General features: G+C 37.1%; 1 protein-coding gene across 3 annotated transcripts in view; it reads right to left on the bottom strand.

The window, feature by feature from the left end:
- The window catches only part of Aatf (apoptosis antagonizing transcription factor), a 99,998-nt gene that overhangs the window by 36,153 nt on the left and 46,821 nt on the right, over positions 1 to 17,024 (bottom strand). The window contains exon 9 of one of the 3 annotated variants that reach the window (XM_074046304.1): positions 6,265 to 6,347. The exons of the other annotated variants lie outside the window; for them this stretch is intronic. Coding sequence (XP_073902405.1) covers positions 6,265 to 6,347 — 83 coding nt within the window. The remainder of the gene's footprint in view (positions 1 to 6,264; positions 6,348 to 17,024) is intronic. 3 annotated transcript variants of the gene reach the window in all.

The following is a 17,024-nucleotide window of genomic DNA, read 5'->3' on the forward strand; positions in this document are numbered from 1 at the left end:
AGCGAATGATAACATTTCGTTCTTCTTCATGGCTACATAAAATTCCATTGTGTATAAATACCACATTTTCTTTTTTTTTTTTCATACGACTTTTTTTTTTATTCATATGTGCATACAAGGCTTGGGTCATTTCTCCCCCCCGCCCCCACCCACTCCCTTACCACCCACTCCGCCCCCTCCCTCTCCCCCCTACCCCCTCAATACCCAGCAGAAACTATTTTGCCCTGATCTCTAATTTTGTTGTAGAGAGAGTATAAGCAATAATAGGAAGGAACAAGGGTTTTTGCTGGTTGAGATAAGGATAGCTATACAGGGAGTTGACTCACATCAATTTCCTGTGCGTGTGTGTTACCTTCTAGATTAATTCTTTTTGATCTCACCTTTTCTCTAGTTCCTGGTCCCCTTTTCCTATTGGCCTCAGTTGCTTTTAAGGTATCTGCTTTAGTTTCTCTGCGTTAAGGGCAACAAATGCTAACAAATTTTTTAGGTGTCTTACCTATCCTCACCCCTCCCTTGTGTGCTCTCGCTTTTATCATATGCTCACAGTCCAATCCCCTTGTTGTGTTTGCCCTTGATCTAATGTCCGCATATGAGGGAGAACATACGATTTTTGGTCTTTTGGGCCAGGCTAACCTCACTCAGAATGATGTTCTCCATTTCCATCCATTTACCAGCAAATGATAACATTTCGTTCTTCTTCATGGCTGCATAAAATTCCATTGTGTATAGATACCACATTTTCTTAATCCATTCGTTAGTGGTGGGGTATCTTGGCTGTTTCCATAACTTGGCTATTGTGAATAGTGCTGCAATAAACATGGGTGTGCAGGTGCCTCTGGAGTAACCTGTGTCACAGTCTTTTGGGTATATCCCCAAGAGTGGTATTGCTGGATCATATGGCAGATCAGTGTTTAGATTTTTAAGTAGCCTCCAAATTTTTTTCCAGAGTGGTTGTACTAGTTTACATTCCCACCAGCAGTGTGAGAGAGTTTCTTTTTCCCCGCATCCTCGCCAACACCTGTTGTTAGTGGTGTTGCTAATGATGGCTATTCTAACAGGGGTGAGGTGGAATCTTAGTGTGGTTTTAATTTGCATTTCCTTTATTGCTAGAGATGGTGAGCGTTTTTTCATGTGTTTTTTGGCCATCTGAATTTCTTCTTTTGAGAAAGTTCTGTTTAGTTCACTTGCCCATTTCTTTATTGGTTCATTAGTTTTGAGAGAATTTAGTTTTTTAAGTTCCCTATATATTCTGGTTATCAGTCCTTTGTCTGATGTGTAGCTGGCAAATATTTTCTCCCACTCTATGGGTGGTCTCTTCAGTTTAGAGACCATTTCTTTTGTTGAGCAGAAGCTTTTTAGTTTTATGAAGTCCCATTTATCTATGCTATCTCTTAGTTGCTGCGCTGCTGGGGTTCCATTGAGAAAGTTCTTGCCTATACCTATTAATTCCAGAGTATTTCCTACTCTTTCCTGTATCAACTTTAGAGTTTGGGGTCTGATATTAAGATCCTTGATCCATTTTGAGTTAATCTTGGTATAGGGTGATATACATGGATCTAGTTTCAGTTTTTTGCAGACTGCTAATCAGTTTTCCCAGCAGTTTTTGTTGAAGAGGATGTCTTTTCTCCATCATATATTTTTAGCGCCTCTGTCAAAGACAAGTTGGTTATAGTTGTGTGGCTTCGTATCTGGGTCCTCTATTCTGTTCCACTGGTCTTCATGTCTGTTTTTGTGCCAGTACCATGCTGTTTTTATTGTTATTGCTTTGTAATATGGTTTGAAGTCGGGTATCGTGATACCTCCAGCATTGTTCTTTTGACTGAGTATTGCCTTGGCTATTTGTGGCCTCTTGTGTTTCCATATAAATTTAACAGTAGATTTTTCAATCTCTTTAATGAATGTCATTGGAATTTTGATGGGAATTGCATTAAACATGTAGATTACTTTTGGGAGTATAGACATTTTTACTATGTTGAGTCTACCAATCCATGAGCCTGGCAGATCTCTCCACTTTCTATAGTCTTCCTCAATCTCTTTCTTCAGAAGTTTATAGTTTTCCTTGTAGAGGTTGTTCATATCCTTTGTTAGGTTTACATCTAAGTATCTGATTTTTTTTGAGGCTATTGCAAATGGAATTGTTTTCATACATTCTTTTTCAGTTTGCTCATTGTTAGTGTATAGAAATGCTAATGATTTTTCTATGTTGATTTTATATCCTGCTACCTTGCTATAGTATTAATGGTGTCTAGGAGCTTTTGAGTAGAGTTTTTTGGGTCTTTAAGGTATAAGATCATGTCGTCTACAAACAGGGATATTTTGACAGTCTCTTTACCTATTTGTATTCCTTTTATTCCTTCTTCTTGCCTAATTGCTCTGGCTACGAATTCCAGTACTATGTTGAATAGGAGTGGAGATAGTGGGCATCCTTGTCTGGTTCCTGATTTTAGAGGGAATGGTTTCAGTTTTTCTCCGTTAAGTATAATGCTGGCTGTAGGTTTGTCATATATAGCTTTTATAATGTTGAGGTACTTTCCTTCTATTCCTAGTTTTCTTAGAGCTTTTATCATGAAATGGTGTTGGAGCTTGGCAAAGGCTTTTTCTTCATCTATTGAGATGATCAAGTGGTTTTTGTCTTTGCTTCTGTTAATGTGGTTTATTACATTTATTGATTTTCGTATGTTGAACCACCCCTGCATTCTGGGGATGAAGTCTACTTGGTCGTGGTGAATGATCTTTTTGATGTGTTGTTGAATTTGGTTTGCCATTATTTTGTTGAGGATTTTTGCATCAATGTTCATTAAGGAGATTGGCCTATAGTTCTCCTTTTTGGAGGTGTCTTTGCCTGGTTTTGGGATAAGTGTAATACTGGCTTCATAAAATATGTTAGGCAGTTTTCCTTCCCTTTCTATTTTGTGGAACAGTTTAAGGAGGGTTGGTATCAGTTCTTCTTTAAAGGTCTGATAGAATTCAGCAGAGAATCCATCAGTTCCTGGACTTTTCTTTTGGGGAGATTCTTGATTGCTGTGAAGCTGGGTTTCTAAGCCAGCCCAGCAGAGCCTGTTTAACCCATCACAGCACACATGAGGAGGGGCACTGAGAGTGCTATTGAGCATCTAATCACATTTATAATATTCTGACTAGAAGACAGGCATGCCATAGTCAGATAAAACACATCAGTTTATCTCTTCTCTCTTCTAAATCCTGCTAAAAGATAGTACAGTAAAGGAATAAAATAAAGGTGGTAATCCACAAGAAAGAAAACAGAGAGAGCTAATGAAAGCATATTTTTATAAAATCTTCCAAGACAGCAATAGACAAGGGAGTAAAAGGTAAAATTATCACCCAAGTGTCAAAGGAAGTAAAGATGAGGGTGCAGTCACTTAGGCCCTCAGAGTCCTGGAGATGCCCAGCACTTGGAGTGGCAGTGACCACAAAAGGTAGAGAGAAGAGGAGTAAGGAGCAGACCAGTTGTGCTTTCTCACCCTCACTGACCTGTGCAGGCAAGTGACTAACTGCATGTACCAACTCCTCTCACTGGAGAAAAGGACATTTACCCTTTGAAAAAACTCAATCAGACAAGCTCCAGAATGGGAAAACAGAGGGCTGGGGTGAGGTATAAGAGGAAATCTCTATGTTACTCTCTGAACCTTCTCTCCTCTTGAGGATTCAACTGATACCAAAACACCATCTTAGAAGCAGAGAGAAGCCCTCATTAGACAACCAAACCTGCTGATGCCTTGATCTTGGGCTTCCCAGTGTCAAAAACTGTGAGGAAATTTGGTTTTGTTTTTTGCAGTACTGGTGTTCGAACTCAGAACCTTGTGCTTACTAGGCAGGCTCTCTACACTTAAGCCATTCCACCAGTCCAAATTTGTCCTTTATAAATTAGACAGTCTGTGGTATTTTTTTTATAGCAGCACAAATGGACTACAGCACAAGTTCTGACACTTGAGGATGTGCTACCCAAGAGTTTAGTTCACAGCATAATTATATTTAAGAAAGCCAAAAGCTTTGCCCAGGTTTAACAGATTCCAAATAAACTTTTTAATGCCTTCTCTTAAACACAAAACAGAAAAAAATTTAAAATCCAATAGAAGAATTAGAAGATAAATGCTTGAAAATTTGATACACAACAAAAAGATAAAATGATAACATCCCCTTTGCTTATTTGAAAAAGAAGGAAAAAAACAGAGGACAATCGAGAAAGTCAAATATCTGACTAACAAACACTAGAAGAAATTTTTTAAAGAAATCACAATGAAAATTTCCCCAAACTGAAGAACAGAACAAGCCTACAAAGAGTCAGTGTAGTGAAATGAATGAAAAAAGGCTTTTGCCAAGCCACATCAGTATGAAATGTAAAACACCAGAAGATCCTAAGCAGAGAAAAAGACAGGTCATACAAATACAAAGAAGGTGACGACATGTCCCTGTTTATGCAGAATTCTGGTTCATGCCTGTTGCCTTATATTTCAGTCAGGCTAGCTACCTAAGTGCCCTGGTTTTGACGATAAATTATTTGGCTACCCTTCATATTAAGGAACGGAAAACACAATGACATTAGACATCTTATTCAATAGTAATTACACATACCAGAGGTTCATGAAGAAATGCCTTCAAAATTCTGAGGATTTCCAACCTCAAATTCTATACACAGTTAAATCATTAATCAAGGTGAGAATTACACAAAGATAGCTTCACACACACAAATACTTTCCACACTCTCTCATGAGAAGATATGCTTCTGTGTAAATGACAGCATACATCAAGAAAGAAAAGGACGTGTTAGAAAACAGATCTAACTCAGGAGAGAAGCAAGGGTATATGGCACAGGTCAAGAGCATTCATTCCAGAAAGGATGAGCCAAAGGGAAAAATAGCAATAGATACACAAAAAAACTAAGCAAATCTTTTAAACATACATTATAAGCTCCAGGAAAAAAAGTTTTAAAACATGTCATCATAGTACATAACTGTGACCATTTATTAATAATAAAGTAAACACAGACTCAGTGGTACCTCACTACTTTTGATCTGTATGTCCCTGATGTCAAATGATGTGGAACATCTTCCTGTGATTACTGGGTAACTGTGCATGTTCTTTGCAGAAATGTCTATTCAGACTCTGCCCATTTTAACACTGGGTTGTCTTTTCATTATTAAGTTGTAAGAGTTCTTTTATGTATTCTGGGTAACAGTCCCTTATTGGCCTCCATTCCATGGAGGTTTTTCCTCTTCCTTTCCTCCCTTTCTTCCTGCCTTCCTACTTCTTAACTGTCAGACCATTTATTTTTCAGGTAGGGTGTTGTGCTTTGGTCCAGGTCCAGCCCTGGACTATGATTCTCCTACCCGCCTTCCAAAGCTGGGATTATAAGCAGGTACTACCACATTCAGCTTTTTTGATAGAGTTTCACCTTTTTTTTCTGCCTGGGCCGACCTCAAATGTGATCCTCCCACCTACACCTTCTGTATAGCTGTGATTACAAAAATGAGCCACCACGCTTGGCCTTTTTTTTTTTAACTCTCCTGATGGCATCAATTACAGAAGACTAATTTTTAATTTTGACATAGTCCAATTTTCCTTTTGTCATTTGTGTTTTCTTTCTTTTTTTTTTTTTTTTTGCAGTTTGAACTCAACGTCTACACTGTGAACCACTCTACCAGCCCTTTTCTGTGATGGGTTTTTTTGAAATAGGATCTTGTGAACTATTTGCTCAGGCTGGCTTTGAACCGCAATCCTCCTGATTTCTGCCTCCTGAGTAGCTAGGATTACAGGCATGAGCCACCAGCACCTGGCTGGCCATTTGTGCTTTTAATATTGTATCCAAGAAAACACTGTGTAACCCAAGGTCAATGTCACTTCCCAGCCTTTTGGCTAAGATCAAGCATAACAGATCAAGGTCATAAATATTTACTCCTATGATTTTTTTCTAAGAGTTTTATAGTTACCTCTTATTTTCAGGCCTATAATCCATTGAGTTAATTGTGGGGTATAAAGTGGGAGGCAGGGATCCAATATTCTTTTATTTATATGTGGATATCTAATTATATAATTTGTTGAAAAGACTTTTCTTTCCTCCATTGAACTGTCTTTGTTAAAAGCTACGTAATTTTTAAAGCATTTGGTTTTATGACCACATAGTACCTGGTTTTCTAAATTTGTGACCCCAAATTACTGATTCCTACCTCTCAGGTTTCCATGGTCCATAACCAGGATACTTGAGAAGGAAAGGGCTTGCGGCAGCCCTAACTTAGCAGACAGTACCTGAGGCAGAAATCTTGGCACCTTCCTCCCCAAGACATAGAGCTGGTCTGACTTCTCTCACATGTGCTCCAGCTCTTCCCTCGCTGAAATACAAAAGCAGACTCAAGAGGTTTGGGTCACAAAACCTTCTGCTTCCTCCCTCTCTCCTACAATAATTTTATTTCTGTTTTACCACCTTTTGTTGTTTTTGTTGTTGCTGTTCTCAGCTCCCTAGTCTTTCAAAAGAGCCCAAAAAGAAGTCTTTGCAATTTTTACATATATACTTCAAGTACACAAAATACACAATATGTGTGTACTATAATTTCAAATAGTTCAGAAAGAATTACTATGCATGCATATAGTACCAGGTTGGCATAAAATGACCTACTTCCTATAAGTAACTATTTTTCTTTATCTGTCTTTCCACACTGCCCATTTATTCCTTAACCAGCTCATATTTCTGCTCCCATTATCCCTTTAAAACCAGCCATGCTAAGGTCTCAAGATGTCTATGCCTACTGGGCACCTATCACTACTTCTATTAGATTTCTTAAAGCAGAAAAAGACAGAAGACAATCTCACCTTCCTGGAATACTCTCCTTAGCATCTGTGAAATAGCTCTCTGGTTTTACTCCACATTATTTACTAAAGAAGCTCAATAAATATACACACTGTCATTCTTCAAATCTCAGTTCCAAGCATTCCTTTTCCTCATCTATATGCCTTTGCCAAGTTTCCTTCTATTTTCAAGGCTTCTATGACTTAAGAGGTATCTCTGGAGTTCCTCTTGCATTATGTCCAACATTTAATCTAGCTCCAAGTCTTATATTCATGAATCCCAACTCACTCCGCAAATAGTTATTGAGTGCACTGGGAAAGCAATAAAGACTAAAGACATGGTCTCACCTAAGTTACTGTTACAATTTTCTCACATTTACTCTCGTCCCTCCCTCATCACACTCTCAAGCACTACTTTCAAAACGTGAACATGTCAGGTCACTATTTGACCCACTGTCTACTGCTTCACTCTAACCTAGCCTTCCAGATTGTACCCCAGTCCCATAAGGTTTCTGTTTGTACTTGAAATGCCCCATGCACACTCACACCATGAAGTTCATTTTGTGCATGCATAGCAAAGACCAAGCTTCTGGAAGCAAACCTGCTCATCTCCCCTTCCTTTTCTACTCATTCATTAATTCTCAGCTTAATCATCTCTTCTTCAGGAAAACTTTGTGTGTGTGGGGGGGGTGCTGGGGATCAAACCCAGGGCCTTGTGCATCCTAGGCAAGTGCTCTACCACTGACCTACATCCCTATACCTCTCAGGGAGAAATACTGTTAACTACTCCCCTAGCACTCTCCCATACACTATGCCTTTGTTGTACTTAATTTACATTTTACTAGGTATTACTTATTAGCATCTATTTCCTCTACTAGCTGACTATATGCTTCACAGAGAACAGAGACTATCTGTTCCCTGCACCATCCTATCCCTCACAGGCTCACTAGAGAAACTCAATTAATATATACACAGAGGAGGGAAAATTGCTTTTGGGAGAAAATAACCAACTTTGTGTTTCCTTTATTATTCACACACGTCCCCACAAACCTTTCCATTGTTTTTATTTTATTTTGAAGCAGTTTTACTATGATGTCCAGTCTGGCCTCAAACTTGTGTGCTCATGTGATCCTCCCACCTCAGACTCCCAAGTAACTGGGACTGTAGGTATGCACCACTAGGCCTGTCTTCATTGTTTTTAAACAAAAGGAGTCACACTACACAACACCTGAACTCTAACCTAGAGTTCCACTATCTACTTGGGCAGTTGAGGAATCTACCAATTTTTGCCAAGCTCTTTTGGACATGTTTTTGTCATTGCCATTATCAATAATACCTCTTCCTCAAACAATACTCTCCTCCTCACATGTCCTACACAAGCCAGATGGCCTATATAACAAATACATAGGATGGCCTATTCAGCAAATCTGGTGGTTTAAGTGAGTGAGAATGTCCCTCATCCCCCTGTTTCTTTAGTCATCCCAGTGTACTTGAATTAAAAATAAAACAAAAAAACCTATATAATACAAATGAATAAAAATAATTTAAAAGTACTTCTCACTCTTTTACAATTAAAACAATATAGATCTATCTTCCCTCTTGGGTCTCGTTTCCTAAAGGGAAAAGATGGTTCTTCTCAGGAAAAGGAGTGAGGTTATAGATCTTTGGGACTTCCTCATACCTTCTAACATCCTGATCTTTTCTGTGGTCTCTTTAAGCCAGTCCTTTTACTCCAAGAACAGTGTGTTAGCATTTTTGTAATAAAGGTCTGAATTAATTTTATTATGGTGTGTGCTATCTAAAAATCTTTCATCTATGAAAAAAGTTTCTCCAATACTGGTTGCAGGTTTTCCCTTCCCCTTTCCTAAGACTGAATGCTTAACAGACCTGAATTTTCTCTTATGTGAATCCGTGCTCTGTTCAGTTCAATGTAACTGTAAATGTCTGGTCTGGTAAATCTGGGTTCTGAATTCCAACTCTGCTCCTTTCTGGCTATGTAATTTGAAACAAGCTACTTGACGTCATTGAGATTCCATTTCCCACTCTATAAAGTGGTAAGTGTACCTCACACAAAGTTGTTTTGGGAATTAAAAAGATAAAAGTAAAGCACTTGGGAGAATGTTAAGTATTCAATAATAATAAGAAATATTATCAGTATCAGACAATAATAGTCACAGATAAATTTCTAAACCCTATTTGAGGAAAAAAAAAAATTCAACATCTTCCTCAGCTAAATCACCACAGTTGCCAAAAATGAGCAAGTACAACAATTCAATTTTCCTTTCTACTGATTTCCAAAAGTAGATCACAAATAAAGACATGAAATGAAAGAAAAGCAGAGTGAAAGGATGAACATGTAAATAGCATAAAAAATTCACAAAAATGACTGTCACTTGAAAAGTATGATAGTGATTATAGGACTTTTCCAAACTAAACCATTATAAATGAGCAAAAATGATCCTCTCCCTTATCATTTTATTCCATTTGAACTGCTATCCCCTTTCCATAACTCGCAACTTCCCTATCATCCTCTGACCATACCATACCTCTGTCTAAAAACGCCTTCCTCCTCTCTCAGCCTATGAGAAGCATAGCCTATGTCTATGCTTCTTTGAAGGCCAGGATCAAATGCTATCTCCTACTCCCTGGAGCCTTCTGTAATTCCCCAAATTTCTCCCTCTTCTGAATTCTTTAATATACCCTAACTGAAAGAAATTCTAGTTATGTATGTTTATGACTCTCCTTTACTCAGTCATATGGTTCTTGAGAACAGGGCACAGGTCTTACTCAAATTCTCATACACAGCCCTCCAGATCTCCATATACTCACAGCCTTGCACACAGTGATTATTCAAGAACTTTTTTGAAATGAAAGAATCAAGCAGGAAATAGTTTTCTATATCTTATTAACAGGGATAAAAATATCCAACTTTTGCAAGAGCAAGTACAATATTTATAAGAAGACTAACATAGGGAAGAATGGATGGAAATTGGAAAGAGTAAATAAAGTCCAAGAAGCATTCTTAATACTAAAGTTTCAAATAACTCACTTGGTTACTAACATAAGAGAATGTACAGCTAGAGGCTATCACTGAACAAGTCAGTCTGACTCTGTCTCCTTTTACAGATTTGATTCATTTTTCCACTTTTTGATTTGGTGTTGTATAGGGCCTCCACTCTGGGGCTGGAGCTAAGGCCTATGACTTGGAAGGGATGATAAATTCATTCACTGAAAAAGTAATGTTGTTTTCTCAGCACAAATACTAAAATTTTCCAAAGGCTGTAATATTTCACTAAGCTTGGTCATTGGGTTAAAATTTATCAGTCAAACAGAAAGCTTTCTCATCAGATCCCATATATTTAATTAGGCATAATATATTGTGTCTCTCAATGTCTAATTAACTGAAAGTGTAAGTAAATCACCCTTAATATTAGGCCCTGATGTGTGCAGATAAAGGAAGCAGTAAACAATCTGAATGCTAAAGAACTTCTTGTCAATTGGCTTTTCCTTTCTTTTTACTACAAGTAAAAATAATTTTACAAAACTAAATGACTTAGTTAAGCGACTCTTTCTAATCTATACTAAAAATAACAATGTACAGAGGGTGCTACTGTTTAGGTTTTCTAATAGTCCCAACTTCAAATATTCTCTCTCTCTAGTCACCAAACCAGTCTTGCGTGGACTTTTCTTTTTTCTATCTACAATAAAGGGAGGAGAGGGGTTATATATCCTTTGAACCACCAGTTCAATTACTATTTCTGGGCATTCTTTAGCAATGTTTCTTTTAATGGCATCAATATTTATCATTTGTGCTGAAAAATATAGTCATTCTGAGTTAGAGGATTCACAGGTAAGAAACTGAAATGGCGGTACAAACTTGTATTCTGTAATTATTTCCTTTAAGGATTAAAAGCCCAGCTGAAATAAACTCACTCTTTTTCCAACACTCTCCCTCTAGCATTCAGATGCCAATAATTCTTTAGCCCTCCTCCAGCTTTAGCTCCCCTCCAGGATCCTACCACCTTTATAGCATCCATCATCTCCTCAAGTGCTCTCTTTCCTCCTTACCAGGTAGAGGAGATTCTACAGTCCCTCAGGATAATCATTCCTGGTATACATCCTCAACTCCCTTGCAGGCTGTCTCTTTCTCATACAGATCCACAATTCCTTGGGGACGGATGTGTCTTGCAATTCAGAATGTTTAGAATTTTAGAAAGGAATACAGTGCATATACCGTAAATGCCCCAGCAAAGCCTGGAGCACCACATCCAAATCAAGCAATGTTTCTGCAACAAAATACATGTACATTGCCACAAAGTGGGAAAAATAAGTCTATTACATATATATAGCTATATGAGGTGTTACCACAATAATTTGCCAAGCTTACCAGACAGACAAAAACTACTGAGTTTTCAGAAACATTTTTAAGAATTGCAAGTAAGTGATTATGTACCTTAATGTTGATCAGACTCCAAACCAAATTAAATCTAATTATCTGCACCCAAACAGCCTAATGTGGCTAGAGAAAAAGACAAGCCCATGCACACTGGTCTCATTTACCTAAAAAATCATTATCCCTAATCCTACATGGGTTTTCAGTGCTATCAGATAGTTCTGCATTTTCCTAGTCCTTTCACTCTCCCACTCTTGGAGGTAACTTTTCTCAAACCTCCGGATCCTCCTATATCATCTCACTTTCACCTTCTTAAATCTCAGATGAGAACTTCCACTTTCTTACACCCTTTATCTACTTGGAATTGCACTCATGCCCTGCCTGCCCTCCCAATCAAGTCTTCTCTACTTGTGCATTCACCAGCAATTCTCACCTCTTTCCTGAAACCTAATTTTCTTCCCCCTCTTTATTGGACATTTCCATCAGCATACAAAAGTCATCTCCTATCTTAAAACAAAACAAAATTCTCTCAAATCTCCGCTTTCTCTTCCAGCTGCTGCTCCACTTCCCTCTATAGCAACCTCAAGCATTGTCTACACTCATTGTCTCCAATAAATTCCTATTCTCTTTCAAACCCATACCACCACGTTACCAAACACTTCTTGTCAAGGCCATCAATGACTTCTACATTGCTAAAACCAAAGCCAATTTTCTCTTGGTCCTCAACTTACTTGATCTATCTGTAGCATCTGACCCAGTGGAATAATGTCTAATAAAAAGAGTATTATTCAGGTATAATTCACATGCCATACAGTTCAATGGCTTTCTATATTCACAGGGTTGTACAGTTATCACCACATTTAAATTCAGAACATAAACATCAACCTCAAAGGAATCTCATAACCCATTAGTTGTCATTCCCCAATAACCTCAGCCCTAGGTAACCACTAATCTTTTTGTTTCTACACATAGGACATTATGGACATTTCATATAAACAGAATCATTTAGTACATGATATTTTGTGATTTGACTTTCGCTTGGCATGGTGATTTCCAGGTTCATTTATGTTGTAGCATACATCAGTATTTCATTCTTTTTATAGGCGACTAATATTCACTTTTTGCATAAATCACATTTTGTTTATCTACTTAGCAACTGGGACATTTGGGTTGTCTCTTGTGGCTATTATGAATAATACGATGACTATTCGCGTGCAAGTTTTGTGTAACATATGCTTTCACTTCTCATGGGTATCTATGTAGGAGTGGAACTGCCAGTTCATATGGTAACTATGCTTAACATTTTGAGGAACTGCCAAACTTTTTCATACAGGCCATACCATTTTATATTCCACCAGCAATGTATGAGGGTTCCAAATTCTCTGCATCTTTGTCAACATATGCTATTATCTTTTTGATTATAGTCATCTTAGTAGGTTTGAAGTGGTATTCATTGTGGTTAATTTTCATTTCTCTAAAGTTCAAAGATATTGAGCATCTTGTGTTCACTGTCATTTACATATATTTAGGGAAATATCTAACTCAGATCCTTTGCCATTTTAAAAATCAGGGCATGTATCTTTAATTATTGAGTTGTAAGAGTTCATTTGTTTGTTTTTGTTTTTTTGAGATAGGATCTCACTTAGTAGCCAAGGCTAATCCTACTTCCTCAGCCTTGAGTGCTTGGACTACAGGTGCACCTCACACCTGGCTAAAAGCTTTTTATGTAGTCTAGATACCAAATCTTTATCAGATAAATGATTTGCAAATATCATCCCTCCCATTTTGTGGAATGTCTCTTTACTTTCTTGATGATATCACTGTAGCACAGAAGTGTTTAAATTCATAAAGCCCAATTTATCTATTTTTTCCTTTTGTCACTTGTGCTTTGGTATCTTATCTAAGGAAAACCCATTTCCTAACCAAAGGTCATAAAGACTCATTCCTATTTTTCTTCTTTATATAGTTTTAGCTTTTTTTTTTTTTTTTTGGCGGGGCGGGGAGGAGACAGGGTCTTTCCATGTAGCCCAGGCTGGCCTCAAACTTGAATCTCCTACCTAAACATGTTTCTTAGCTCTAGTAGTCTTTTTGGTGGCTTTTTCCTACATATAAAAATCATGTATTCTGCAAAAAGTTTTATTTCATCCCTTCCTTCCAATTTGGGTGTCTTTTATTTGTTTTTCTTGCCCTAATTGCCCTGGCTAGAAGCTCCAGCACAATGCTGAACAGAAATAACAAAAGCAGATATCCTGTCTTGTTTTAATCTTAGAGGAAAACATTCAGTCATTTGCTATTGAGAATTAGGTTACTTGAGGTTTTTCACCAGTTTTTTTTTTTTTTTTTTCCTTGAGACAGGGTCTCACTCTATAGCGCAGGCTGGCCTCACACTTGTTTGTGATCCTCCTATTTCAGCCTCCTGACTGTTAGAATTACAGGCACAAAACACTACACTCAGCTTCACAGATGTTCTTTATCTGGTGAGGAAGTGCCCTTCTATCCCTAGTTTGTCGAGTGTTTTTAATCATGAAAGGATGTTAAACACTATTTCTGAATTTACTGAGATAATCATGTGGTTTTGTCCTTATTCTATTAGAAGGATACATTGTATTAACTGATTTTTGATGTTAAACTAACCTTGTATTCCTGGGCTAATACCACTTGATCATAGTGTATAACCTTTTGAATGTGTTGCTGGATTGAGTTTTCTGACTTTTGTTTTTCCAGTGTTGGGATCAAATTCATGGCCTTACACATGCTAGGCAAATGGACTACCACTGAGTCACTCACCCATTCCTGCATTTGTGGACTTTTATATCAATACTCATAAGAAATAATGGACTTTAGTTTTCTTTCTTTGTGATGATTTTGTCTGGTTTCAGTATCAGGATAATACTAGATTCCCTTCTCCATATGAAGTCACTCTTCCTTTAATCTCTTTCCTCACTGGTCACTCTTTTTAAATTGCTTCTGCCAGACCTTGCATTTAAAAAGTGGCATTTGTCCTCCTGTCCTGTGTAGCCTCCATAACTGTGAGCCCAAGCTAGCAATCAAATGCCAATATTGATGCCATATTTAGATCTCAATACTGACAGATATACAATGTCAGTATTATCATCAGAAAGTGTGTAAAAGAGAGCCCAGAAACTACCACATATTGCAAATAAAACTCTTACATGGCACACAAAACAATATTGTAATTATTATATTTAATTAGATATATATTAGTATTTAACTTGGGTTTTTAAAAATATCATTACCATGCCCTCAAGAAACCTAACTGATTATTAATCCCTGCTGTACCTTCAGCCATAATTTTAATTTTCAAATTAATATATTTCATATATACCTCTTCTCTAAAATCACCATAAAGGTCTACGTACAATAAATTTCATCAGGCTTTTAAGAAACACTATCTAGATGCCAAATAACATCAACATTTTAAAATAAAATTAAAAACAAAAGACTGCTCTGAACAAGCAGCATTTATTTTCCAAAACTCATTAGCAGGAGCAGGTTCGTATCAAACCGTAAAACATGTTATTAACCATCAACTAAACCACTGGAAAGATATATGCCAACAGTAAGAATACTGTATTGCAATTTACCTCTGGGATGGCTTGAGACATTGCTTATTCACACTAAGATCTAAATGCATATAATTAAAGCCACCATATCAACTGTCCATATTAATCACTCACCAATTTAATTAAAGAAAACTATCCTGTCAGATAGCCTGCCTCTTCTCTATTTCTCAACATTATTGGCTTTTAATAGTTCACCAAATTAGTAATTACTTGTTTATGGCATTATCAAATGTCTTGGATATAGAAGTCCAACATGTTGGCAAGGTCAGTTATAGACATGTTCTGATGGCAAATGAAAGGAGAAATTTAACCCATCAAAGTGGTCATCAAAAGAGCAAAACCTATTATGCCTTTCTCCAGACACTTCTGGCTAGATTCAAAGTGACAGGACAAACCAGATCAAAACTAAACAGAGCTAGAAGCGACATAGAAAATCCTAATGAACCTTAGAAATCCAGGCATTGATCTGTCAGCATCTAATCTCAATTAGTCCTTTCAGTGCAAAATACTTCATGAGGTGACAAGAAACAAGTTTCAGGGTCTGGGATATGAAAAGAATAAAACTGTCACTTTATATAGCTTATTGTTAAGAGCTAGCATGTCACAATATGAGGATCTTGTGAGGATTAAGTAAAGATGTTTGTCAACCATGGATCTACTTAGTCCAGGAGCTAGTGTATAACTAGTGATCAGCAAATATTTGTTCTTCCCCAAACCTTTAAGAACACAGGCTTTTAGGCTGGAGATATGGCTCAAGCAGTAAAGTGCCTGCTTTGCAAGCGTGAAGCTCTGTGTTCAAACCCCAATCCCATAAAAAAGAAAAAAAGAAATCAGGTTTATCAAGCCAAAGATGATCCAATCGTTTAAAAAAGCGAAACAAAGAAAAATCCTAAATGGAAACACAGACAACACATCTTAAAAGAACTTAATGTTACAAAGTAGCAGACAGGGTTATGAACATGAAAAATAGATACTGAAAACATTTCTGAATAGCTCACCCTTTGTGGTCATTTACAACCTTCATGTTTTGTGCAACTGTCTTTAGGAAAGAGCTTTGACAAGAAAGAGGCCAAATGCAAACTAATTCCATTTGAAAGTAAAACCTTACAATGCTTTTCCACAGCAAGAGAATACTTCCTCTCATAAAACCTTTACCACTGGCTATACTTCAAGTTTTCAGCAATTCTAGTTTCCAAACAAACCAGTAACAAAACTATAAAGCTAATTTTTTTCATTAGAATTGTTAAATAACAGAAGTTCAATAAATCATTTGCCTTCTAAGAAAAAAAATTAGTTTCTAACAACATAACACTGCTTCTAGTCCTGGGAAAACGAACCTTATTTATTTACAAACTGAAAACTGTAATACTATAGTGAAATCTTTTTATGGCTCAAGAATGAAACTATTTAAAAGAAATAAAGGTTTATAGAAACGAGACATGGTCTAAGCAGTCTTGAGATCAAGTGCTAGCATTGCTATTTGCTATATGACTTTCAGAAGTTACTTAACTTCTCAAGGACTCCATTTCTTTTTAACAGTCCTTTAAGCTCTGAAAATGGTAAGATTAAGCTGGGCATGATGGAGCACTTGGGAGGCGGAGGCAGGAGAATCTGGAGCGCGAGGTAACTTGGGGTACATAAGTAAAATAGATAAAAATAAAAAGGTAAGATTATTTATGATATCTGGCATTGTCTTCAGTGCCCCCATTCATACATATGTGGACATATATATGCACATAAATAAATATGCACTACACCATTACTAAATAATACAGACATTTTAAAGGTTTAAGGCCCATTAAGAAACAAAGAGATTGAGACTGAGAGTGAGTGTATATAGGAAAGCAAGTGTGTATGGGAGGGGGAGTTCTGGCCCCACACATCATTCTCAGTAGTTAGGGCATTTACACAGCCACGTGACACCTGAATTAACCAAGTAAGCCTTTAAACCCTTACAATGAAACATTAAAATTCAAAGTGGCTATAATCGCTTCCTTACAAAAACATGGATCCAAAGAGTCTAGCATCAAGTATGGTTTTAAAAAAATGAAATGTATTATATTCACCACCCAGCTCTTCCATATGATCACATTAAAAAATAAATAAAATAAAAACTTACAGGTCCATTGTAGTACATTGTACCACGTCTGAATGCAACACTTAGCTCAGGCTTACTATCCTGACAAATAAAGGGAAGTACTTTATGAAGCCAATTTAATTGGGAGGTGACAGAAAACATACAGTCA

Source organism: Castor canadensis, chromosome 11 (assembly GCF_047511655.1).
Source record: "Castor canadensis chromosome 11, mCasCan1.hap1v2, whole genome shotgun sequence".
NCBI classification, from domain to species: Eukaryota; Metazoa; Chordata; class Mammalia; order Rodentia; family Castoridae; genus Castor; species Castor canadensis.